Below are 25,467 nucleotides of genomic sequence, written 5' to 3'. Positions count from 1 at the left end.
GAAGATTTCATTTTTCAGCACGACCTGGCACCTGCTCACAGTGCCAAAACCACTGGTAAATGGTTTACTGACCATGGTATCACTGTGCTCAATTGGCCTGCCAACTCTCCTGACCTGAACCCCATAGAGAATCTGTGGGATATTGTGAAGAGAACGTTGAGAGACTCAAGACCCAACACTCTGGATGAGCCAAAGGCCGCTATTGAAGCATCCTGGGCCTCCATAAGACCTCAGCAGTGCCACAGGCTGATTGCCTCCATGCCACGCCGCATTGAAGCAGTCATTTCTGCAAAAAGATTCCCGACCAAGTATTGAGTGCATAACTGTACATGATTATTTGAAGGTTGACGTTTTTTGTATTAAAAACACTTTTCTTTTATTGGTCGGATGAAATATGCAAATTTTGTGAGATAGGAATTTTGGGTTTTCATGAGCTGTATGCCAAAATCATCCGTATTAAGACAATAAAAGACCTGAAATATTTCAGTTAGTGTGCAATGAATCTAAAATATATGAATGTTAAATTTTCATCATGACATTATAGAAAATAATAAACTTTATCACAACATGCTAATTCTTTGAGAAGGACCTGTATATTCAGAGGCTTCCCTCGTTCATTCAGGACTCTACTGACTTCATCAACAAGATGTCCACAGTAAAAGATCTACCTAACGATATCATCTTGGCTACCTTGGATGTAGGAAGTCTGTACACAAACATTTCCCACAATAGAGGTCTTGAGGCTCTTGAGTATCATCTGAAAGATCGGACTGAGGAAGATCTTCCTCCCAGTGCATTTATTTGCGAGCTGGTTTCATTGGTCCTTAAACTGAACCATTTCTCTTTTAATGGAGTGCTCTTTCTACAATGTAAATGACAGCAATGGGTTCCACCTTTGCCCCAGAATACGCAAATCTATATGTGGGTTTTTGTGAACACTATTATGCTTTTGATATCAACAGAAATCCTTTTCTCCATGAGATCCTCAAATGGCTTAGATATCTCGATGATGTTTCTAGTACCTTCCAAGGAACCCGTGAGGAGCTGATTGAGTTTGTTAAAAGTTATTACATTTCTTTTATTAACACATACACTCCTCGGTCCTATATAGCAAAGAATACAATCTTAAAATACTGGCCTATTTTGACCTCTGATCCTACAGTAGCCCAGCAATTTAAGGATCCCCCCCCCCTTCGTCTATAGAAGAGGCCCAAATCTGCGGGCTAATATCAAGACAAGCCCAAGGCAGACCCTCTTGGCCCCTCTTAGGGAAGGTGATTATCTATGTGGTCATTGTGCCCAGTGTCACAACACATGGAGAACTCAGGCTTTTAGACATCCTAGATCAGACAAAATGAAGTTGTTAATTGATAAGGGCTTCATCGCATGTAGTACAGAAAATGTCATCTATTTAGTAGAATGTCCCTGTGATAAGATTCATATAGGTAAAACAACATGCATGTTGAAACAAAGAATTAGTCAGCATAGGAGCTCTTTTAGACGTAATGATGTAAATTATCCTGTAGCCCGCCATTTCAATGAGGTCTCCCATCCAGTCTCCTCCTCACCTTTTCAGGGGATTGAACACATTGATTTGCCAAGAGGGGGAGATATAGATTTGAAGTTATGCCAAAAGGAGCATTTTTTAAAATGCTGGTGCCTATCTCCAGCAGTCTATGAGCGGGAGGCGGGGTACACACTGGACCCGTCACCAGACCATCGCGACCCACTATGGAAGAAGCAGTAGAAAATGACTGACTGACTTTAAATGCTCTTAACCTACGGGCCTAAATGAGGATTTTGACAAAAGTGTTATGTTGTAATTCAGTATATCTTTTTGTTCATGTTTGTCTTTGTGTTGAACCTGTGGTCTATGATTCATGACGGCCCTCGCCTGGTACTCCTTCATAGCTCTCTGTTCTATGGTTGTAGTCTATTTTATTGTGGATCTGGGGATACCTTATTTAGGATGCCTTTCCTAACCCATATTTACCATAGAACTACTATACCACTGTATTTGAAAAGTGCTGTTTTGTTTCCTTCTTTCTTTCTTTCTTTATTGACTGTGACACATTCCTCTGTGGCATTTTGAAAAGGCCTCCATGTGTAAGCTTCACGGTCAGAGTCTTTAGACCTCCCAGAATGCTTTGCTTTAATCAGATGAGTGTACACAAGTGTACTGCATACTGCCAAAGATCAGGGTAGGACTGACCTGTTTTTAACCTGCCTGTTCATTGTTGTACTTTGTATGCTCTGATGAAGGTCTCTCTGACCTAAAGCTCACATTAAAAGGTGAAATCTTGTACAGAATAAGTGTGCAGAAATCCTCTGTTTGCCATTGTTAACACTTATAAAAACAGTTTTGTCAATAAAATGTCTATAACACCTTAAATTCATTGCTAGCTGTAGTTCCAGGTTAACCTTTAAAGTGTTTTCACCTGTTGGACTTTGTCTTTAATTGTCCCTTCTGGTGTTCAGTATTCGATTCATTCTTCCTGTTAATTTAGGTTCTGTTTAGCTATTGTATTTCCATGCCTGTGGTACTTCCTGTTTATTTTGCTCAGCAGCCATTTTTCTCTCAGCTCCCTTGTCTTGCTTCTCACACGGCGGCCATACATTCTGTTGTCTGGACTCATCTGGACCTGGTTCCACTAATCACCTCCTAAGCGTTAGAAGTCCATCAGTTTCTGTTACATCTTGCCAGATTCTTGTTTATTTGCTCATTTCCAGCCCTGTTTTTCCTTGTGTCACCTCTATTTTTAGATTTTGTTGGATGATTTTTGATCCCGTTTCCTATTTTTATTAAATCGTCAAACACACCATGACTCTCCTGTTGTCCTGTCTCCATTTGGGTCCTACAACAACTCCATAAATAAAGGTTGAAGCTCCTGAATTGTAGAAATCTAACAGAGGAAAAAAACATGAAACAAATTCCAAAGATGTACTAAATATGTAATAAATAACTACTGATAAAATGAAATACGGCAAAGTTATGCAAAGTTTGTTCTGAGCATTAATGATTAAATTGGATGAATCTAAATATAACCATATGGACCTGAACCACAGTGACCATTTACACTAACAACTGTTTCACTGAATCAGATTCACACGTCTAACAGCAAAGAACAACTTAATCCATGGGTTCTCCTCACCTGAGAGGCACATTCCTGCAGGGTGCCCACAACAGGGACCAGCATGTTCTCATGTGGAGACCTGAGCAGGCGTCCCAGCAGAGGGATCCCCCCAGCTCTACGAATGGCCTCCTTGTTCTTGGTGCTTTTGCTGCAGCTCCACAGAGCTGAGGCTCCACAGCGGGCCACCTCCAAATCCTTCTCCATGTTTGCTCTCAGGTCGGCTGAATTAGGGAAGCAGTCCAGCAGCTTTACCTGATCAGAGAGAGGCCCCCAGACTTACATGTGGATAAACACAAACAGGAATGTGAGCAGTGAGACAAACACCTCCATGGACACATTTCCAAACCTCAGTGGAGCTGACATGAATTCAGGAGCTCTCTGAGGTTTGCTTGCTACATTGGGCTGATAATGGAGGCTTCCAGATGGGAACAATAAGCTGTTAGCCGTGATTAAGGGTGTAATTAAAACTCTATTACCAGCGGCTGTGTGAGGATGGAAACAGCAGAGATGCAGGATGGGAAAACTGTCAGGACAGATGTTGATGTTAGAGCTGAAAAGCCCAGTGTGATGGTTTATGGGCATCATTCAGGGTTCTGACCCATAGTTCCACTGCACAGTTCTAAGGTGGTCTTGTAGAACAGCATGAAATGAATCTGCCTCTGTGAGCGACTCGCGCATGAGCACATCCGATATGGAGCGGAGGAAAATATACAAGCCATGGAGGCTTTAATCACTGCTCCTTCTGTCAACAAACAGGTCAGAGGATGGAGGAGACATTCTAGCTGCTTTCCTCAGCACCCACTCTGCTACTTGTTGCTCATGTTCCACTGCAGCCTTTAATAAGCAAACGTCCATCTTTCTGAGCTCAGACTCACCAGTTTCCTGATTCCTCCATGTTGCCTGACGGTTCTTCTTGCTCTGTGGAACTTGGTCACGTTTGCAATGGTCTCAGCAGCTAAGGCCTGCAGCTCCTTCACTGGTGAGTCCAGGTTGTTCACCATCCTCTGCAGGCCTCTCATGTGTACAATGGTCTGTTGGAGCTGAACGTTCTGGCTGATCTTTGTCAGGATCTTTAAAGACCCAATCTGAGCATAAAACATTTAGGACAAAACCAATAATATGTAAGAAGGAGGAAGAATACTAGGTGTGCTGGATGATAACTGTTGTTTCTATGGCAACATGAGGTCTCCATTTGTGCTGAGATACAAAAGCATCTGGAAGTCAAACACTCAGCTGCATTTCCACTGAGAGTAGATCAAAAGTCAGAATAAAACCAGTTTAAAAAGCTTCCAGACATGTCATACTGGTGAAGAACAGCTGCCCTGTGTCTTTAAAAACCTGCTCCCTACCAACACTCCTGTTTCAGGAACTAAAACCCAGACTGACACACAAAAACAGTTCTGCTCAGGCCTGCAGACCATCCAGGTCCAGCTTCAGCACAGCTGCTCACTTTGCATCTGATGTCGTTTGTATCCAGCAAGTTCAGGAGGACTTCCAGCCCACCTAAGTCCAGGATGGCCAGTTGGCAGGTCTCCTTCATTAGATCCAGCTCCATCATGGCGCAGAGAATGAGCACAGAGACTGTCTGGTCCGCTGCCTGAAAATAAGTTGGTCCAACAGGAACAAACAAAATGTTAGAGAAAGTAAAAGCTGCAGAGGTTGATGCAGTGCTCATACTATCACTCTGTGTTCAGTTTCTCTCTGAATATCATTGTTGTTGGACTTGTTTGGTTGTTACTGCTGGCTTGTACGTAGCCTTGTGCTGGCAAACACTGAGGGAAACATTTCTTCTGCTGAGAGACTGCATCTCCAGAACCAGAACCTGACTCTAGTATGAATGTTGTATTTAGATGCTTGTTTTGCCTTCGTCATGTTCTCCTCACAGCCAGAACTGAGTGTGGATCATCAGTACAAACCAACATAAACACCAAGCTGTGGAAGAAATCAATAAATATCCTTGAAATGGGGTGTCAATAATCTAAGGTAGATTTTCAAACAGGCTCCTCAGTTGGGACCTATATCCACAGTCTCAGTTGTGTTTGATCAGATCTTCTTCACAGAGCAGTTTTCTGACTCTGCAGGATAACAGGAACATGTGTTCTCCATATCATGGAGCTAAAGCCTAAATGTGAACCATTTGTCCATTACCAGCAGTGGATCTACTGCTTCCTTTGTCTCCTCCAGTCTAACTCTTCAAAGGATTCGCTGGGCGAGCTTCATACCTTGTAAAAACAACTAAAAATGTGATGTTCAGGAGCGCCAGCTGGGAAATCAGAAAACAAATCACATATTTTCATTTTCAGACGCTTTGGTCTTGGAGGATTGTCGACATTCTTTAAAACATTGACACCATCTGAAACCTTCTATGGTGAAGGATTTCTGACGTTCCTTCAGCAGGATCAGAGCAGATGCTCAGAGAGGAAAACATCCAACCATTATTCATCCTTAGAAGATATGATTCAAACTGATTTAGGCTGTTTAATACCTGCATCAATGCTTTCTTTGCTCACAAGTGTTAAATGTGATTTATTTACCGTTTAACAATCTTTGTTTACCAGGCTGGAAAGATCCAATTAGTTTCATTATTAACAATCACTAACTTGTCTATTCAGGCTGCGAAGCTTTCATTGAAAGAAGATCAAAATAAGTTCCCCGTCAATGACTTCTATGTCCCTCATGGCATTACAACATGGTGGCTTTACAAGATATATTGGAGGTTTAATGAACATCAGAGAATGAAAGAATCTTCTTGGGATCTTGAGTACCTCCACAGTATAGTGATGTTAGAGGAAATGCTCACTGGTAAAGGAAACAAGGTTAGTCTGAGTTTGTACCGAGGTACTGAAGGAGTAGACCCACTGACTGAGTAATACTGTCCAGCTGTTAAAAATACATAGAAATAAAGCCTAAGATATCAGTGTGAAAAGGTCGGGCTGAGAGTCAGAAGAGATTTGATTGTTATCAGATGGCTGAGTGAATGACCTGAGAGCGAGTCAAATAACCACAAAGTCCCCAAAGAGGTCTAAATGTCCAGCTATGTCCTGCTCCATTGGACTCCTTAGAGGTTAGAACCACAGGAGGATCAGGTGGATTAAGAAGTGATTCATTACAAGCTCTTCTAGCTGTTAGCAAACAGCTTCTATAAAACCTTTATCTTCTTGTAGGATGAAACTCTATAGGTAAAACAGGAGGAACCAGTCTGAAGGACCAAAACAGAACCAAAAGGTTCTTTGATCAACTTGATGTGAGCCACATAAAGAGGCTTTCCACTTGTTGGTTCTTCTCTGACTGCAGGTTTCTCCACCTGAGCTGCCTAACAGCAGAAGCCTCCACGTGGCTGAGTGGAGGTCTTCTTCTAATCTGGTTCCTCTGGAGCTGCAGATGGGATTCTGCAGACACAGTCTGGCCTGTCTGAGCAACTCCAGGCCAATAAATCACAGCACTAAGTGTGTGGAGCAGGAATGAGGTCAGCAGAGCTGCCAGGGATACCCTGTTGACCCTTCATGTAATGCTCTTCTGCATGTGACCTGGACGTGCTGCTAGGAGTGAACATCCGTATCAGGTCTGCTCTGATCTGCAGAACTGTCTGCAGTGTTGGATTGGTACCAGATGGATTCAGGCCACTGACACTGCTTTGTAGATCTTAATGGAAGAGAAGAGAGGTGAAACCTGACAGAGTTTGAACTGAAGAGGATGGATCAGTATCTATACTGCAGGTTCAGAGTGAGGACCACCCAGTAACAAGAAGAACCCAGTCCCTGGATGCATCATAGAAAGGATGCTGTTAGAACTGGACAGAATGAACGAGTACTGGATGTCCAATAAGATGAAGCTGAATCACTGTCATAAAATGAGTGAACTCCATGATGAGTAAAGATCTAGTCAGGTCTTTGAGTTGAGAAATGCTTTGCTCCCAGCAATAAAATGCTGGATTTATACTTGTTAGAATAAATCTCCACATCTTTTGACTGAAAGCTGTAGTTATTATGAACAAAATCAAACCATCAGTTGTTACAGGACAACATAATTAGTCACAAATGAGCTTCTGTTGGAGAAACCTGCTGATACTGGCTGCTGCATGGATTAGTTTTATTGCAGCAATCAGTCATGAAGCTCCTAGGAGAGAAGAACAATGCAGCAGTACTGCTTCTGGCCAGCAGAGGGGGGCAACCTTGATGAGGACAGAGCACCACAGTGTCAGCAGCCTGCATCCGTCAGTTACTGTTAAATTCATTAGTTTCATGAAATCCTCAGTTGATATTTAAACAGGTTTAACATCATCTTCTTCTGTGGTAAAAAAAATCTCTCTAGTTTTATCAGCTCAGTTTCTTTATGCTACAATTAGAATGAAGCTTTAAAATCTACCAGTAGTTCTATCTGCTGCTTCCTTCCTGTTAATGGAAAGATGTTTCTAACAGGGATGATAAAATGGAGCTGACACTTAACACTGATGCTTTAGAAACTGGAGCATGAAGTGACAATTATGTCAAACAAACACATGAATCCATGTCTGTCAGAAACTGACTTCAGTCTGCATTCTGGATGTTGTGAGAATCAACATCAGCCTCATAGAGACACAGATCTGTAGTCATCCAGGTAGAAAAACTTTAGGTTAAGGATTTAACCCCGGTTCTCTGAAACATGAGTGAGGTATCTCACTATGGACACGCCTCCAGCGCCTGTCCCCCAGAAGCTCTATTACATTACGCCAGCCTTGACTGTCAGGCGGAAGTGACGTCGGCTCCCATGGGCGGGACTTCCTCCCAGTATAAAAGTCGACGTCACGTAGGTGATCTTCAGTTTAATAAGCACACCTCTTCCTCGCTCCCTGCAAGGAGGGTGATCTGGTGAGATACCTCACTCATGTTTCAGAGAACCGGGGTTAAATCCTTAACCTAAAGTTCTCTTTCAACATTCGTTTCGGTATCTCACTATGGGATATTTCTGCTCCCGTATTGCCAGATAAGCTCACTCGAAGACCAACAGATTGCATCTTGCATTCATGGCAATGTGGAACCCACACCCAGAACCGTGTGAGCCAGTGTGGGCCTGGTGACATCCAGTTTATAGAAGCTAGTGAAGGTGTGAGGGGTCGCCCAGTTGGCAGCCTCACATATTTCCTCCACAGGTATACCCTGGAACAATGCCCAGGATGAGGCCACACCACGAGTGGAATGAGCCCGCAGACCTGCAGGGGGTGCAAGGCCTCTGCTCTCATAAGCCATAATAATAGCCCCCACTACCCAATGCGAAAGACGTTGCTTTGTGAGAGGCTTTCCTTTATGTGATGAAGCCCACGACACAAACAGCTGCTTTGATTTACGAAAATCTGCTGTTTTTTCCACATATAACCGCAGAGCTCGTACTGGGCAGAGCGTATGCAGTCGTTCATGCTCCTGAGAGGAGAATGGTGGTGGGTAGAAAGCCATTAATTCAAGGGCACGGCATGGCAGAGCCGTAGCAACCTTAGGTATAAAGGCAGGATTAGGTTTCAGTAAAACCCTTGACTCACCCAGAAACTGCATGCAGGACGGGTTAACTGAGAGCGCTTGAATGTCACTCACACGCTTAGCAGAGACCAGAGCAATCAATAAGGCCGTTTTAAAGGAAAGCACTTTGAGCTCAACCTGCTGCAACGGTTCGAACGGTGCACGTGACAACGCATCGAGTACCATAGGTAAATCCCATGAAGGAGTGAGGCTCCTCGACACTGGACGGAGCCGTCGTGCACCTTTCATGAATTGACACACCAGGGGGTGCTGCCCCACTGTTTTGTCACCAAAGCCAACGTGACAGACTGAAATAGCAGCCAGGTACACCTTCACAGTGGAAAAAGCCAAGCCTTTATTCAACAGTGCCTGCAGAAAAGTTAAAATGTCCGACACAGGGCTTTGCATTACGCTCACCAACCCACGAATGCCTGCCATTTACCCTCATACACGTTACGCGTGGAAACGGCCCTTGCATTTTGAATTGTGTCAATAACGTTCTGGGGAAGCCCACTGGCAGCCAGATTTAACCCCTCACAGGCCAGGCCCATAGGGCCATGCGCTCTGGATGCGGATGAAATATTTATCCGCGTGCCTGCGTCAGGAGATCTCTGCGGAGGGGAAGCCGCCATGGCTCGCCGTGTAGCATCTGAAAAATCTCCGCTAGCCAATGTTTCCCTGGCCAGCGGGGAGCTATCAGAATGAGTGAGTGTTTTCCCTCTCGCAACCTGGCGAGAGTAGGAATGATCAGTTCCAGCGGGGGAAAGGCGTACAGTAGGACCGGCGACCATTTGTGCGCTAGAGCATCCAGTCCAAGCGGAGCTTGTTGCTCTGTCAGTGAGAAAAACATTGGACACTGAGCATTTTCCCCTGATGCGAAGAGGTCGACCTCCGCTCGGCCGTACCTCTTCCATATCTGGGACATCACCTCGCTGTGGAGTTTCCACTCTTTGTAGCGGTGATTGCCCCTTGACAGCAGATCCGCGCCTCTGTTCATTACCCCTGGCACGTGAGTCGCTCTTAGCGACAGGAAGTGTGAGCTGGTCCAGATTATCAGTCTGTATGCCAGCTCGTGTAAATGACGTGAGCGCAGACCCCCCTGTCTGTTGATGTAAGCAACCACTGTTGTGTTGTCCGTTCTGACCAAAACATGGTGCCCTTTGATAAAGGGCAGAAAGTGTCTCAGTGCCAGCATCACGGCCAGGAGTTCCAGACAATTTATGTGAGCTGTCTGTGTTAGTGGACTCCAAACGCCGTTTACCATCATCCCCTCGTGAGTGGCTCCCCAGCCTGTCAGCGAGGCATCTGTGGTAATTACCATCCTCATCAGGATGGTTCCCATGGTAACGCCGGTGTTGAGAAAACCGGGGCGCTTCCACGGGCTCAGCGCGCATGCACATATGAGAGAAACCAGGATGCTGCGGTGAGCATGGCGTGTGGGGCTCAAGCTGAGTGACGCCACCCACCTTTGAAACGGGCGCATGTGTAGACGGCCGAGTGTGATGACCGCCAGCGCAGACGCCATCAGACCCAGCAGTCTGAGGCATAACCTGAATTTCACCTGTGTGCCTCTGCGAGTGCCAGACAAGCCTGAAAGGCTTTTACTCGTTCCGCTGAGAGGCGCGCTCTGAACTCGACTGAATTCAGGGACAGGCCAATGAAGGTGATTGTTTGTACTGGGGTTAAAATGCTCTTTTCCCAGTTTATTGTGAATCCCAGAGCTGTCAGATGTAAAGTAAGCATCTCGGCATGCGTCATGAGCTCCTCTAAAGACTGAGCTGCAATCAGCCAATCGTCTATATACGTCGCCAGACACATCCCCCTTTCCCTCAGAGGCGCGATGGCTGCCTCGGTGCATTTCACGAACACACGTGGGCTCAGTGAGAGGCCAAAAGGAAGAACCAGATACTCGTATATCTTTCCCTGAAACGCAAATCTGAGGTATTTTCTATGAGTGGGGTATATAGGGATATGGAAATATGCGTCATTCAAGTCTATGGAGACAAACCAGTCTCCTTGACGCACAAACGTTATCAGAGCTGCGTGTGTTAGCATCCTGAACGAATACCATCTCAGATATGTGTTCAGAGCCCGCAGATCCAATATCAGTCGCAGACCCCCGCCCCTTTTCGGCACGAGAAAGTATCTGGAGTAAAACCCGTCTCTGCTTTGCTCCGGCGGTACCAGCCGGACAGCTCTTTTGTGCTGCAGGGAAATGATTTCCTCTTGCAGGACGCGAGCGGACTCTCCCCGGGCGTATGACTGTACTATGCCCTTGAAACGGGGTGGGGCTGTCACAAATTGGAGCCTGTATCCCTTGGACACAGTCTTTATCACCCAATCTGACGCTCCACACGCTCGCCACAGCTGAGTGTTGTTTGCCAGTGGACCTAAAGGTGCTTCCGTGTAAACACTGCGCAACACCGGCTGAGGGATCTGCTGTTCCGCTACAACTGCTAGCTGCGCTCGCCCCAAGTCTGCTTCTTCCACAGAAAAAGCAGCCTGCTGTGTTAGAGGTAGGGTGAGAGCTCCACCTTGAGGCCTCATGTGCAGCTGTGGCAAGGGTGGAGCGGGAGCTCCAGCCTGCCGCTGTGCCAATGCTGGAGCAAGAGCTCCCCCTTGTGGCCTCATGTGCAGCTGCACGGCCATGTCCTATCCTTGTGTTATTTTTAACATATTTTTCATGTTTTTTTGTTGTGGCTGCGCCCTCGGCTCCAGGCCTGGATGCGTGCCAGAAAACAACTTTATTGAACATGTTGTGAAGGGGGAAGGTCGTGTTTTTAGACACTGGCATGTGTTTGTGCACTGGTGTGTGCTTTCTGGCCACAGCTGCGGCTCCACTGAGCTCTCGGTGGCTTTGATCCTCCTCCGCTTCGGTCGGCTCTGAACGATGAGCTCCAACGTCGGCTCTGCAGGCCGTTTGAGTTGCCTTGAACGTGGCGTTCTGAACTCGAACTGGGACAGGATGTGTCCTGGTAGGGGGGGTGCAGGTGTCTGGCAGATCCTGCTCTCCCACCCCGAAGACGGCTCCCTAGGTAGCGCGCCTCTTTTTCTTTGCGCTCACAGTAGCGGAAGGGGTCGCTTGGTTTCCCGGCGTCGTCGGGGGAGCGAATGGCTTCCTACCCCAAGCACCTTTGAGCTCGGTTTGTTTCCCACGGTCCGCTGACTGCGGCTGAGGCTGGCGTTTGGGGATGCGGTAGGCCGGTCGAGCCGCCGCTTGAGCGAACGGCACATGGGGTGCTGGAGGGGCAGGAGGCTACGCTTTCCTGGGCAGACACAGCTTTAGCGCTTCACCTTCCCTCTTCTTTTCCTCACAGCGTTTTTGCATGGCTGCCACAGTGGGGCCGAATAAGCTCTTCGGGTCCACGGGGTGTCGAGGAGCTGGTTCTTCTCTCTTTGAGACAGACTAGAGAGGTTCAGCCATCTAGCTCTCTCCTGAGTGACCATCAGGGCCATGGCTCTCCCGGATGCTTGGACAGCGCTTCTGTGGAGACGCAGGCATAGGTCTGTCACCACGCACAACTCGTCCCACAAATCGGCCATCGGTGTGCCAGTCATCTGCTCCTGTAATTCCGCTTGGTAAGCGAGGAGAAGAGATGAAGCGTTTAAGGCTTTAACAGATGCAGCCACCGCCTTGTAGCTTTTCTCATTCAGAGCGGACTGAAAAGAATCAGCTTTGAAGGGAAGGGTGGGTCCTGCCGCTATCATGGCTGACATCTGCGATGGGTGCAGGTGAGATGCCAGCAGAGGTTCTACGGGAGGCAGATGTGAAAAACCGCTGGCCTCCATGCCCGTCCAGTTCAGCGCCGACCCTCCCAGGGCGGGGTTCTTGGCGGTGAGAGGATTGCTCCAGGACCGGGTTGCTTCCTCGAGGCACTCGGGAAAGACCTGCAACAGCTGTCTGCTGGAAGATTTGGCTCTAGGAATCCGCTTCCCCTCATATCGAGATGTGGTAGTTTCGGTGAGGGTTTCCGGCCACTCAATGCCCAGCTTCTTTGCTGCCCTTCTGCAGACATCATGCAGGTCCGTTGCAGTCAGGTTTGGGGAACCGCAGCGGCTGGTGTCACCCGTCACTGAGGGCTTTGCAACCGACTGGATGGCATAAGGCCCGCAGTCCAGCTCGTCGTCGTCAGACCCGAGACTGATGGACTCCACTTCAGATTCGGACTCGGCATTAGCAAGAGTGCTGAAAACTGGAAGTGCGGCCTCGTCTTCCTCTGGGTCAGTCAGTGGCGCGACAGCGTCGAGTTGATCACCCCAACTGGCTCCAGCCAAAGTGGGCTCTCTCTCATCACTACCAGGAAGCTCCGGTGGCAGGGGATTGGCTACCCCCATCATAGGATCAACCTCTGACAGGCTAGCTTGGCGTGCTAGCCTGCGCCGACGAGACTTAAGGGAGAGCCGTGCAGAGTGCTCGCAGCTCGCCGGTGACGCCAACGCGTCCTGGGCATGTTGCAGCCCCAGACACGAAGCGCAGACAGAGTGGCTATCTGCCCCAGCTATGAGGTTGCCACATGTGCAGGTTCTAGATGGTGGTTTGACTCTGTTCATGGTGAGAACGAGTGCAAGTTACACAACTTCTTAAGTTCCGTTAAGGTTTCAGCTAGTTTGGTGACCAGTTGCAGCGCTGCTGTTTGGCGACAGACCAGCGTTGAAAGGGACTCAGAACAGTCGAGCACAGTTATTGAGAAGCGCTCGGCGACCGAGTTGTTAGCTCGCTCTGTGAACAGTTAAGCTAGCTCAAGTTGCTGTAATGACCGTCTGAGAGGTGCTTCCGGGAGCGAGAAGAGGAAGTCCCTCCCATGGGAGCGGACGTCACTTCCGCCTGCCAGTCAAGACTGGCATAATGTAATAGAGCTTCTGGGGGACAGGCGCTGGAGGCGTGTCCATAGTGAGATACCGAAACGAATGTTGAAAGAGAACAAACACTTCAGACCCATGGGCCAGTATTCCTACAGAAACCTCATCACAACACAACCAGAACATCCATGAGTCGCTGTGTGAAAGTGTTAAACTTCCTAAAGAACAAGCAGCAGTCTGTGGTGTGAGGGGAAAAGATCTCCTCCTAAAATAAAACAGGTATTTAACTTGGCTCTAGCTGAGTTTCAGCCTCTGATGGTAATGATATTAAAAAATGACCACAGGGCAAAGGTCAGAAATAGTTGCACTGTGTGGTTTCCAGACAGATAGAAAGCTGGGACATGTTGCTTAGAGGTACATGCATCTTTCTGAAGCAGGAACACAAACACAACCTTAAAGCAATCACACAGTCACAGTCCTGCTGCTAATGTTTAAAATACACTCAGCAGTGTGTTGATTCTATCTGAATGTTCCCTCTTTCATATTATTTACATCTTTTTCCTCTTTCTGGAAACAGTGAATTCCTCCTTTTAGACTGGGAATTTCCTTCCATTATTTTCTATTTTCTTCAGCTATAAATTCCTACCCAGAATTCCTGTTGACTGCAGGGTTTTCTCCAAAACGGTTCCTCAGCTGCAGTGAGCAGCTTCTTATTTAGCAACAAGCTGGAAGTCAGAAGGTAATCAGATCTACCAGGAAATCACAAACTGTTTCCTGAACATGTAGATATTCTGGATTACTAAAATTATACAGCTATGAAGGGATTTTTACTGCTGAACAATGAGGGACAGATGGTGAAGATACTTTTCTAATGTAATCTGTCTGAATGATCCTGTCTAGATAATATATAACAGGGATCAGTAAAGGAGGCAGGGAATTCTCTGAAGGTATTCCGAGGTTTTCCCAGCCAGTCTGGGTCACTGCTGCTTCTGTCTTATTTTCCTTCCATGTTTTGACACATTAATATTCCCCGTATGTCTGGTCAGATCTATCACAGACCAACTTCATGTAAATGTGTTTGTGGTGTGGCCAAACAGGCGTACAGCTGCTGCTGTCAGACAGTACTTCCCCCTGGACCTTGGCAAGAATGGGCAACCAAACAGGTCCGTGTCAGAACAACAAGAATCCAGCCAAACACTTCAGGAAGCATCTCCATACAAAGCAGAGCTTTAAATAGGAGCAGCCTCCAGTTTATCTCCTCTGACGTCCATCTGACTCTGACTGAGTCTTGATAGACACAGTTGGGACGGTCTTATAGGAACAGGGATTATCCTAAGATAGACGGACAGAAGAAGAGCTCTGACTTTCCTGGTTCCTGTCAGCTATGGCCTGCTTCGTCTCTGGTAGAACAACTCTCACTATTCTGGGATGGATCCCATCAGAGGAAAGAAACAACAGTGTTCCTGGTGACCTTCTCCTACCTTCAGGTACTTCACTAGTTTCTGGATCTGCCAGTATTCAGAGCCCAGGTCTGTGTTGGTCTCTGAACGTCGCTCTGGCTGCTGCTCTTCCTCTTCTTCCTCCTCACTCTCAGTGGAGCTCTTGTTGAAATGCTCCTCAAAGATGGCTCCTGCTGAGGTTTTCCTGAACACAAACAGCAGATATCAGCACATCTCTGCCTGTAGATAACAATACAGGAGTCAGATAGAGGATCCATTTCAGACTAAGGGGTGGCTGGAATATCATGCTTCTTTCTGGGAGTTTAAATGGATAAACAACCTGATCATCCCACACAAGAACGTCCATGAACCATTTTCATATTTATGTTTCAAGTTAGAACTTCCACAAGATCTAAGCAGCAGGAAAACAGAGATCAGAATAATGTCCCAGGAGGACTGGAGCGCTCATCATACAGAGAGCAAAGACTTATTGAGACATTTAAGCAACCAGAACTGCAGATGTTTCTTTAAAGCTGCTGGGATCAGCAGAACTGGGCACTGTGGACCAATGAATTCTGGTCCCTGTTCCACTGAGAGACAGTTCCCATAAACATCCAGATAGCATTTCCAGGGAGCATATTATCAGAGAGAAGAACTTCTTCTGAGTGGTTTTCTGGATGCAGCAGATAAACTCTGAATGAAACGTTTCCAGAGCGACCAGGACTGTGGTGGGAGCTGATGGGTGAGACTGAGTGGGCCGACCCTGGAGTCTTCACTGCATGTACAGAGAATGATGAGCAACAAAGAAAGCAGTCAGGGGACGGAGGTTTGAATCAACTTTGTTGGTTCCACCAGCAGTTTGTTTCCATTGGCAGCTTGAAGTATGGAGACAGCTGAACATCTGGAGCTGCCAGAAGCCCAGGAGGAAAACCAGGTTCTATAGGTTCATGTTCAGTTTAATGTTAGCAAGTAAACACACATTTTACTGAACGCAAAACAACATTTAGTTCATTCTGTCAGGATCCACCTCTGATGAAGAAAACACCACAAAGTGTTTGACATGAAAACCACATTTTCAGGAGTTTTATACAAGCAGGAAAAAATCAAAGGTGTGGAGGGACCAGTTCTGTCTACGACTGGTTGATGAATTTGTTATTCTTGTAATTAGTTGTTCAGCTGGTTTCTAGCAAACACTTTGTTAGTAACATGGCTCTTCTTATGCTTCCTGACAGCTTCTGCAGCTCTGCTCTGGCCTATATGCTTTCTGATGTAGACACACTGTTGGAACCACAACTAGGGTCCTTTTTTACAGCCATGTTTGATTTTCATACAAAACAGGACAAAGTGAGAGACTTTTGGTTTTCTCCCATTTTTCTGACCGTCTTCTGTGTATTTCTTGTGAAATTGTCTCTATAATGACTTTTGCTGCAGCTTCCACATGTAAACATTTGCTGTAGTTGTCAGTGTTCCAGGTTCACTCACTGTTGCTGCATTAATTCACTGCTTTCATGCAACAAAATACAAGCTCCCTCTTTCTTTTTTCTCTCATGCTGTAAACTGAGGATTTTTTCACCTGTGGAGGAAAAACTTTACCTTCTAGATTCAGACAGAGGGGTGATAATCCTGAACACTTACGTTCTCTGGGAGAACATGTGTCCAGGTGAAGAAGATGCAGAGAATCCAGCTTTCATCTTGCTCTTGGCTCTGGGTCCCAGCCTTTCCTTCTCTGCCTCTGCTGCACTACAATTATTTTAAATAAGAGTCATTATGCCTGCTTCTATTTTTGAAAGGATTATTTTTAACATAATCATTATTTAACAATCTGAGACAAGGGTTCAGCTGGTCTTTTTTAGCCACTGAGATCCTTTTAACTTGAGCCAGTTTCTGCTCCAATGTTTCCACCTATCAGAAGCTCCAGCTGCAGCAGCTCAGCTCTTTCTAGATCTATTTATCAATCAGAGACCAGATGTGATCGCTCTGTTTTAAAGGACTTCCCTTGGTTTGGTGTCTGTAATTGGGCAGACAGAGTTTCCACACTGAAGTCTTTATTAACTCTGATCACTGAGTCGTCAGGAATATTTGCACTGATATTCATAAACCATCCAATCATCTCTTCATAATGTGTGACTGCTGGCAGGCAGGCTGAGCAGATGTGGTGAGATCTTGGCATCGGTCTCCTCTAAAGCTCCTCTGCACCAACAGACGGATCACTGCCTCGCTCTGTTCATGGTAGTCTGACCGTATCTAAGGCCACTTTTTACATCAGTTATCACTCACCCACATATAGTCAGAACACCAAGATTCCTCCATCTCTGACAGGTATCACGTTTCTTCCTGCTGTACAGAACTCGCTGTAGTCTCCTCCACTCATGCACATTGTTCTCCTGCTGTTCCTCAGACATCTGGGGTCGGCCTTGCTCCGCTCCATCAACCAGAACCACATGCTGAACCCTCTCTAATGATGGAGGTTCTTGATCTACAGAAACCTGATGGTGAGCAGAAAACGGCAGAGGCTGAAGGGTGAAGAAAAAGATTCCCTTTCCCCAAATGCAATAAATCTTGACGGCACAGATCTGTAAAATCTGTCTGTAAAACTCTCCAAATGTTGCTCATTAAACCCAAATGGTCAGTTTGATCCCTGCATCTGGTGAAGATGTGTTCTGAATGTTCTCCCAGCCAACACCAGAGATTAGTCTTGTTTTATTGTTGGACCCAGAGGATATTAATGTCTAACAAAGTGTTGTCATGTCAGTCCAACAAGAGGCAAATGAAAACAACAGAGCAGTTATTAGTGGCCAATGAAAAACACTAAACTCCCATAAAATCCCTTGAGACCAATCTGCAGAACTGCATCAGAACTGGGTCTTTACTGAGGAACTGGAATAAAAGAACACGTTCCCAAAGCTTTCCTCAGCACAGATCCCTCTTCATTCATTGGCTGAACGACATCAAGACGTTTCCTGTTCCTCAGAATCCAGCTAAAAGCTCCCAGCTTGGCCTCAGACTGAGTAACACCTTTGTGTTGCTGTTCTTCAGGTTTGATTCTGTTTCTGGAGGATTTTCAGCTCCTAACAGCAAACTTTACAGCCTATTGAAGAATGCCAGTAAGACCTGTATGAATGGTGAGCAGGACCCAGTCTAATCACAGACACCTGCTTCTGCAGGAATAGCTCAGACTCTGATTGGCTGGTAGGGGCTCCACATTGTTGAGGCAGGGAAAAGAATGAGCGAGTACGTCTGCAGGTTGTGTTCACCATCAGCTGGAACCAAGCATGGCCCGTCGTTTCTCCAAAGACGTGTTTTTCATTAAACACAAAGTGAGCCGCTATTGGAAACATACCAGTCAGTTCACCCGACCACAGACTAACAGGCAGACTTTATTAGGCTAACCAAGTTTCTGTAATTCTCTTCTATGTGAAATGGACAAAGTCCATGTGTTTGCTGAAGGGACCACTCCCCAGAATAAAACCCTGTTACAGATGCCTTTAAAACGCTGTAGGTGAGTTCTGGACACTAAAAACTAGTTTATTAGTAGGTGTCCCAACGTCTTCTCTGGATCATCTGGTCCAGAACCACTGTTTAAACTTGAAGAACAAGCAGATATGTTTGGAGATCAGCTGTTGGTATCTTTAGCTGCTGCTGTTTGGGTTTGGACTTTCTGCTCTGCCATGAGGGGAGTGAGCTGCAATGATGCAACATTGGTACTGGTTTCTTAGGTTAGAGCCTGAATAGAGCATGTCCATAAGGATGACTGTGATTCCTAAATATCTCCCACAGATGATGCATATTGAACCATTTTAGTGGAATCATCAACAAACAAATGCAGTAAATATTGAGCAGAGAGATGAAGCCTAAACTAACAGGACAGTGTGAGCGGCATATATCAAAGCAGTGAAGGAATCTGAGGGAGAAAGATCCAGACAATGAATTGTGCCGCCACATAGTCCTTCACAGCTAGTTTTACTGCAGCTGTCCAGCATTTCTAGCCTGTTCACACTTGAGTTACCACTCTTCACACAGCACTCGTAAAACATTAAAGCCTGAATGTGTTTGTTATTCTGGTTCAGTCTGGCGCTGCTCATTGGTTTATTGAAGTCTTTACTAACCGATAGCTACTTATGACGTCACCTTCAGATCTGACGGCAGCTGGAAGGAAATGTACTGAGCAGCAACAGGTAAATATAGGACACGCATGGTCCAGCACTCTGTATCAGCCTTGAGGAACACCTCAGATCTTTATCTTCTCCTTTCTATTTAGACAGACTTTGTTGTCATCTTTTAAACTTGTATTTCTGAAGGTCTTTCTGGTGTTTTCCCAGTAGGACACTGGCTGCTCTTTTATTCATTTTCAGACCATTTCTTGACCACATTTAGAGAAATGGTTGTTTAGGGCTGCACAGTGGTGCAGCTGATAGCACTGTTGCCTTGCAGCAACAAGGTCCTGGGTCTTTCTGCATGGAGATTGCATGTTCTCCCCATGCATGCGTGGGTTCTCACTGGGTACTCCGGCTTCCTCCCACAGTCCAAAAACCAGACTGTTAGGTAAATGGGTCTCTCTAAATCGCCCTTAGGTGTGAATGAGTGCATGGTTGTTTGTCCTGTATGTGTCTGTGTTGACCTGCGATGGATTGGTGACCTGTCCAGGGTGGACCCTGCCTCTGGCCTGTAGACTGCTGGAGATAGGCACCAGCTTCCCAGTGACCCACTATGGAATAAGAGGTGTTTAGGCACTAATGGCTCCAGGTCATTTGACCTTTGACCTATTAACACTTCTTGCCATTTTATCCCTTGAAGTCTCTCAGAATTAAAAATACAATCCAGCCAATATTTTGTCATAGTTCCTGCCAGATATCCTGCAGTTCATCCTTCTACTGTAGGTCCATTTTTAAGGTAATTCTTCAGCTGTGTATCACGTTGATGCAAAAATAATGTTCTATGCAACTCAAACTCTGTTATCTTTTGTAAGCATTTGTTGCTGCAACTAAAAACCAACCTGTGTGTTAGAAACCTGCCTCTGAAGTGATCATTTATAACAGTCTAAATGTTCTGTTACGTGTAGATCCAACACTGCTTCATTCCTTCTGCTGAGACGCCTTTTCAGGACTTTTTAAATGATTCCTGGGTGAGCGTTAATGGGTTCACCAACAACAGAGTTTCTGCAGAAACTGGACGGGTACAAGGACTGAAATAAAAATAAGTGACAAGAACAACATGAAGAAAAAATCTGAAATTTCACTATAGATGCATGTTAATTCTTACTGACATGACATCAGTAATCATCACACCAAATGTAGTTTTTATTAATTGAGACAAAGATTTTTTCTCTAATGCATCATTATCCTTATAAATTGTATTTAAATTCCATTATCTGTTCTGGTGTTTCTCCTTTATTGAGAATGACATCATCAGGAACAAAAGACTAAAAAGGATTTTTCTAGAACTTGAAACTTTCCCTTCAGTTTAAAAACTGGAACCGAGACAGAAACCAGGTGGAGACCATTAAGAACACTTCAAGGATCTGATGAACCTGTGATGATGCCACATTTTCCAACAAACATCAGTGTGAAGGAGAAAAGAGAAGATCATATTTCTAAATGATTAACAAAGTCTCTAAGAGCAGATGGAGTCCATTATTTGTTATGTCGTCAAATTACTTCAGCAGGAAATACAACTACTGAAGAAAACACATATTTTCAGTGTCTGGAAATGAGAAGGGGTGTGTGTGTGTGTGTGTGTAGGAGGTAGGCAGGTGATGTCCTGGACCAGGCTTCACTGTTTTGATGGTTGAACTCTGAGGAGGATGAATCAGACATGTTTCAGCACAGTAACAACCAGACAGCTGCTCATTGGTGAGGAACAGCACAGAGACCGAGTCCTCGATCCCAACTCTGTTCAGAAACACGAGTCACACAGCAGCAGGGATCAGATCAACGCTTTGGAGACAAGGACCTTCTTCATTGAAAAAAAGAGGAACTTTAACTCCCAAACATGTTTGATTTAAGAGCTGAAAAAGGAGAAGTGTTGGTGTGTCGACTTTAGAAGCATCTGTTCCACTCTACCTGTTTGTTTATGTTCTCTGCAAAATGTGGAGATCTGCTTTTTAGAAGTGTTGCTAAATCTTCATAGAAATCACTTTTTCTCTCATAGTGACTCTCATCTCCTTCCTGTTTGAAGCCCTGTGGTAAAAACATGCAACAAAACATGATCATTAACTTAAATAAAGTAGTGATGCAACCAACCAAACAGCTGGAAATGGAAATTAGTCCAATTTTCTCTTCATCATCTCTGACCAGTGATCAGAAGGTCAAATATTTTTGTCCCTTTTTAATAAATGCATCAAAACTGAAAATTCCTGCTCCTATTGACCTGTAAACACATCAACAAACAACCTGCTCTTTAATTCACTTTTTGTTTCTAGTTCAGTAAAATCAGATGAAGGTTATTAGAGAGAAGATTTGATGGAGAAATGGGGATAAACTGCTCATCCTTTCATTTTCACCTTCAAACCTATGATCTTTATCAGGAACATGAAGTTGATTGTTTCATGACTGATTTTAATTATTCAATTAAAAACAAAGCTCACACCATTGAGTTTATATCTGTTACAGTCCTTTTCTTTTTAATCAGACACAGTCCTCCTTTAACTGGTTTTCTTTGCCTAAATTTGACGCCTGTTTATCTGGAAAACTGTACAAATAGACCTCAAACATGTCAGAACTGATTACTTGTTGAGAAACTTAGAAGTGATGATGAACAGACGATTGGACAGCAGCCTGTTTAGAGATCATTAGTGAACAACCTGATGCTTATTTTATTTGGACACTTAAGGACTCTGTCTATGCAGACTACATCACCTGTTTGTTGTCTTTAGTCGTTCAGATTCTGAGTCGCTTCTCTAAACAAGAACCTAGACTAGAAACCAGCAGATTTTAAACATTATTTTATTAAATTTGGTTAAATCTCAGTCTAATTCCATCTGATTTGAACTGAGCTGCACTGGTGCAGCAATAAGTAAACTATAGGAATTAAATTCTCTTAATAAAAAGGTCAACTCTTCCAAATATTGGCAGCTGTTAACATTTCGCATTAAGATCCAGCTACATGCTGACATTAGAAGAAAATGTTTTATACTGAAGTTAAACTGATAACGTCACTGCACTTTAACAAACGGATGAATCTGAACACTTTCAACTTTCTAACAGTCAACATCACTGTTATAGCGGCTGATGCTGCTGTTGATGCAGCCACAGAGCTTCTTCTTTCTAGTCTCACCGCATTCAGAAAGACTCCAGCAGAGCTGCAGGTGATGTAGAGGGTCTCACCGTCACACGGCTCAACAACAAGGTGACAAATCTCACCCAGCGCCTGTCTCCAAAGTGGAGCGCGACAGCCGTTTGAAAATTCATAATCTGAAAGAAAAAAGCAACAAACTAAGCCTGAGCACAAAGGGTCATTTAAAACCTGCAGGAATCTTCCAGCAGACTTCATACTGACGAGTTGAGGAGGATGGGAAGTCAAAGAAAACCAAGGATGGAAACAGAGAAATCATCACAGGTCTGGAAAGCTTATGGTGATAAAACAGAAGCTCTGAGGAGAACAGCTCTGAATCATGAATCACACTTTCACTTCTAATGTAGATCATCCACTAAGAAACTCAGCCACACAGTCACACCGCCATGCTTTAAACTTAGCTTGGAGAGTATTTTAACTGAAGGTATCAATGCTGCTGGAGAGCAGAAGGACATAGAAGGCCTGTGCAAGCTACTGCATGCTTTGTTAGGACTTTACGTTAGGCAACAAGCATCTGCAGACGAATGTGTCAACTGGAATTTGACAAATATAATGACTTCCATGTCTGCTGCAGCTGCAGAGTGCTCAGTTTTTATTTAATGGACAATCCAGCATTCTTGTTAACAGTGAAATGTGAAGACAACTCCAACCTGATGTGTATCTCAGTGACTTCAGCAGCCTCTTCTCTCCTTCTGTGCAGCTCTGTTTCAATAACTCCACCTCCTTCTTCACCACGGTGGGGTCAAGCTTGACTTGTCTAAAGTCAAATGTAGAAAAACAAACACAGATAAAAGATCCAGTTTGATTCAGTCTCTTCTCATACCGTCTGTTTCTGTCAGAACCACAGGTCACAGCAGATCAGTCTGAATGAGGAAGCAGTAGTGGTCTGATTGAACGTGAAGACGTGTGTGAGAAGAGAGAGAGGAACCCACTCTGTTATTTCTCCAAGAAGCTTGTGGAGGATCTGTTTATCAATGTTTTGGAGCAAGATGAGCAGCTTGACTTTGACATCTAACTCCATAGCTGAGTGTTCCTCCTCTGATGTGTCTCTGAGACTCAGAACCTCTGGAGGAGAATCGGTTCTGTTCAACTTAGAGATAAAGCTCCAACCAAGAATCTTCACCATGGGGTCTCTATTTTCTGGACACAGAACAGATCAGAGTTACAGAGTCAAATACAGACAATAATGTTGATTATTTTACACCAATGCTGCTGGCCTTTAATGTACTGGATGTGTTCACACACATAACTGAAGTTAACATTTCATCCCAGAAGTTGGGAATCAGTTTTCCCTCATCCATCATGTCTTCTTTTCTCAGATAAATACTGTACATATTACCGTCTCTGACTGTGGTGCTGAAGTAAAAACCTGTCTGTGGAAAACTGCCAAAGAGAACATAACTGGATGCTAGCAGAGTGTCAACAGGACCACAAACCAATGAAATCAGGAGGTTATGGAGGAATGCTGAAAACAGACCAAAGTTACCTTCATCACAGTTACCTTCTAGACACGTTTGGACCTCTTGAAGCTTCCTATCATCTGCCAGATGAAGCAGTTTAGAGAGCTGGCTGAAGCTGCTAACATAAACAGAAGGTGGAGAAAGCTGCAACAACGGCTGCCCCTCACTGTCTTTTTCATGCGACTGTACAGCTGAGTCCCTGCATGGGAAATAACAGCAAACGAAACATAAAACTGTGTCATTTGTTTAATTTGAGATAACAAAACCTAAAATGTTCAAGAAAGCAAATCAAGCAGGCAACATTTTATTTAAAATACAGAAAAGACAGCATTGCCTTCCATCTAAACAATATTAAATATGTTTAAAAAGTGAAAGATGAAAGCCTGACTTTCAACATCTTTGTTTAGGCTAAATTTCGACCGGACCTACAGGCTACAAAAGTCCACTGAGGTGGTTTACCTGGGAGAAATAAAGGCAACGACCAAAAGACCTGAAATAGCCAAAACATGTCCAGAGTTTACCAGAGCCTGGAGGGGAGTGTGTATTTCTGTTGTAGTATTTCTCTACAGCAAAGCTGTGAGGTTCAGGGCAAATCAAACACTAAAGGCAGACCAGAAGATCTGATGAAATAAAATGGAACATCTCGTCTCACTGAAGCTGAAAAACTAATGAAGTGCTGCCTGCAGCTTTGAGCACAGCCAAGGCTAAAGACCTTTCTGAGACTGTTGACAGGCTGCCTCACTGAGACACATAAGAATAATGAGAGGACCAGCCAGCTCCTCATCAGACCAACCTGATGTCATAACCTGCTTGGAAATCAGATGCCACTAAAGCGGTCTTCCACTGAAGCGGCTCCTCAAACACATGCTCTGCCTCCTCTGGGTGCTTGGAACCCAACTTCTCCACAAAGTCCAGGATTTCCTTCAACAAGGACTCGTTCAGTGGACTGGACTCCAGTTTGTCTGAGCTGGAGCTGGTGGTGGTCCACTGGGCCACCCTGGTCAGCGTTAGCCCCATAGAGCCTCCTGGGAAGTTCAAAAACAGAACAAACTGTAGTAAAAACTCTACAGTTTGTCGCTTCAGTTCAGCATTGGTGAAAACAACCTGGCTGCTGGAGCAAAGACCTCAAGCTTAGAAGCTGCTTTCTGAGGACTTTAACTATAAAATACAACCTGACAATAAATAAATATTATTGTGAGTTGTCTCTTAGTTTGATCATGTTACATCACTGTTATCTTCAGCAGCTGAACATCGTGTGTTTGTAAAACTGCTGATGAAATAAAATGAACGACTGTGAGCTGCAGTGAGGACCGTTAGAGAGCAGGCTAGCAGCGACACTCGCTAAGCTAGCTGACCGTTTCAACACAGAAAGCAGCTGAAGCTAAACTATCGTTAAAAAACAAACTAAATGATTCAGCTGGAGGCAGCTGAACGCAACAAATGCTAGAAACTATTTATATCCCCAATGGAAGTATTTTATTTCATTAAAATGTGACGTTACCGTATTTTAACAAGTTGCTTCTGTAGAAACTGCAGCAGGTGATAATTATTAACGGTCACCATGGAAACCACTGTTGTGATGTTCTCGAACGATCCGAGTCTTTTGAACAACTCTTTACCTTGAACGACAGGACTCGAGTCTCAATTAGTGAGAGTCGTTCTTTGTTTTTTACCACTTTGCTTGCTTACAATGCACTGCACTCGTTATTTAATTACATTTTAAATTATATTATATTTATTACTTAGGCAACTAAAAATAGAAACAGAAGGGGGAGGGGTGGTATGAGCATACAGAGCGCATGCTCATTGTTCACTGTGTGTGACCTGACTGCGCAGCTGATGCAGCCGGTGATTT

General features: G+C 44.8%; 2 protein-coding genes across 2 annotated transcripts in view; both read right to left on the bottom strand.

Annotated features, from left to right (window-relative positions):
* LOC124857917 (outer dynein arm-docking complex subunit 2-like) overlaps positions 1–25,256 on the bottom strand; it is a 62,610-nt gene extending 37,354 nt beyond the window's left edge. The window contains exons 1-13 of the mRNA XM_047349501.1: positions 25,114–25,256; positions 24,406–24,637; positions 23,654–23,811; positions 23,085–23,292; positions 22,803–22,909; positions 22,135–22,271; positions 20,922–21,038; positions 17,140–17,348; positions 16,498–16,602; positions 14,905–15,067; positions 4,585–4,731; positions 4,010–4,219; positions 3,153–3,386 (exon numbers count right to left, since the gene is read on the bottom strand). Coding sequence (XP_047205457.1) covers positions 3,153–3,386; positions 4,010–4,219; positions 4,585–4,731; positions 14,905–15,067; positions 16,498–16,602; positions 17,140–17,348; positions 20,922–21,038; positions 22,135–22,271; positions 22,803–22,909; positions 23,085–23,292; positions 23,654–23,811; positions 24,406–24,629 — 2,019 coding nt within the window. The 5' untranslated portion in view covers positions 24,630–24,637; positions 25,114–25,256. The remainder of the gene's footprint in view (positions 1–3,152; positions 3,387–4,009; positions 4,220–4,584; positions 4,732–14,904; positions 15,068–16,497; positions 16,603–17,139; positions 17,349–20,921; positions 21,039–22,134; positions 22,272–22,802; positions 22,910–23,084; positions 23,293–23,653; positions 23,812–24,405; positions 24,638–25,113) is intronic.
* On the bottom strand, positions 8,022–9,324 carry LOC124857918. Its single transcript, XM_047349502.1, has one exon. It carries the CDS (start codon positions 9,059–9,061, stop codon positions 8,135–8,137), a length of 927 nt encoding a protein of 308 aa, XP_047205458.1. The 5' UTR covers positions 9,062–9,324; the 3' UTR covers positions 8,022–8,134.
* Positions 25,257–25,467: the final 211 nt, after the last annotated feature.

Source organism: Girardinichthys multiradiatus, chromosome 21 (assembly GCF_021462225.1).
Source record: "Girardinichthys multiradiatus isolate DD_20200921_A chromosome 21, DD_fGirMul_XY1, whole genome shotgun sequence".
Taxonomy (NCBI): Eukaryota; Metazoa; Chordata; class Actinopteri; order Cyprinodontiformes; family Goodeidae; genus Girardinichthys; species Girardinichthys multiradiatus.
Note: the sequence above shows the minus strand (reverse complement) of the source record. Positions and strands in the feature narration are given on the sequence as shown.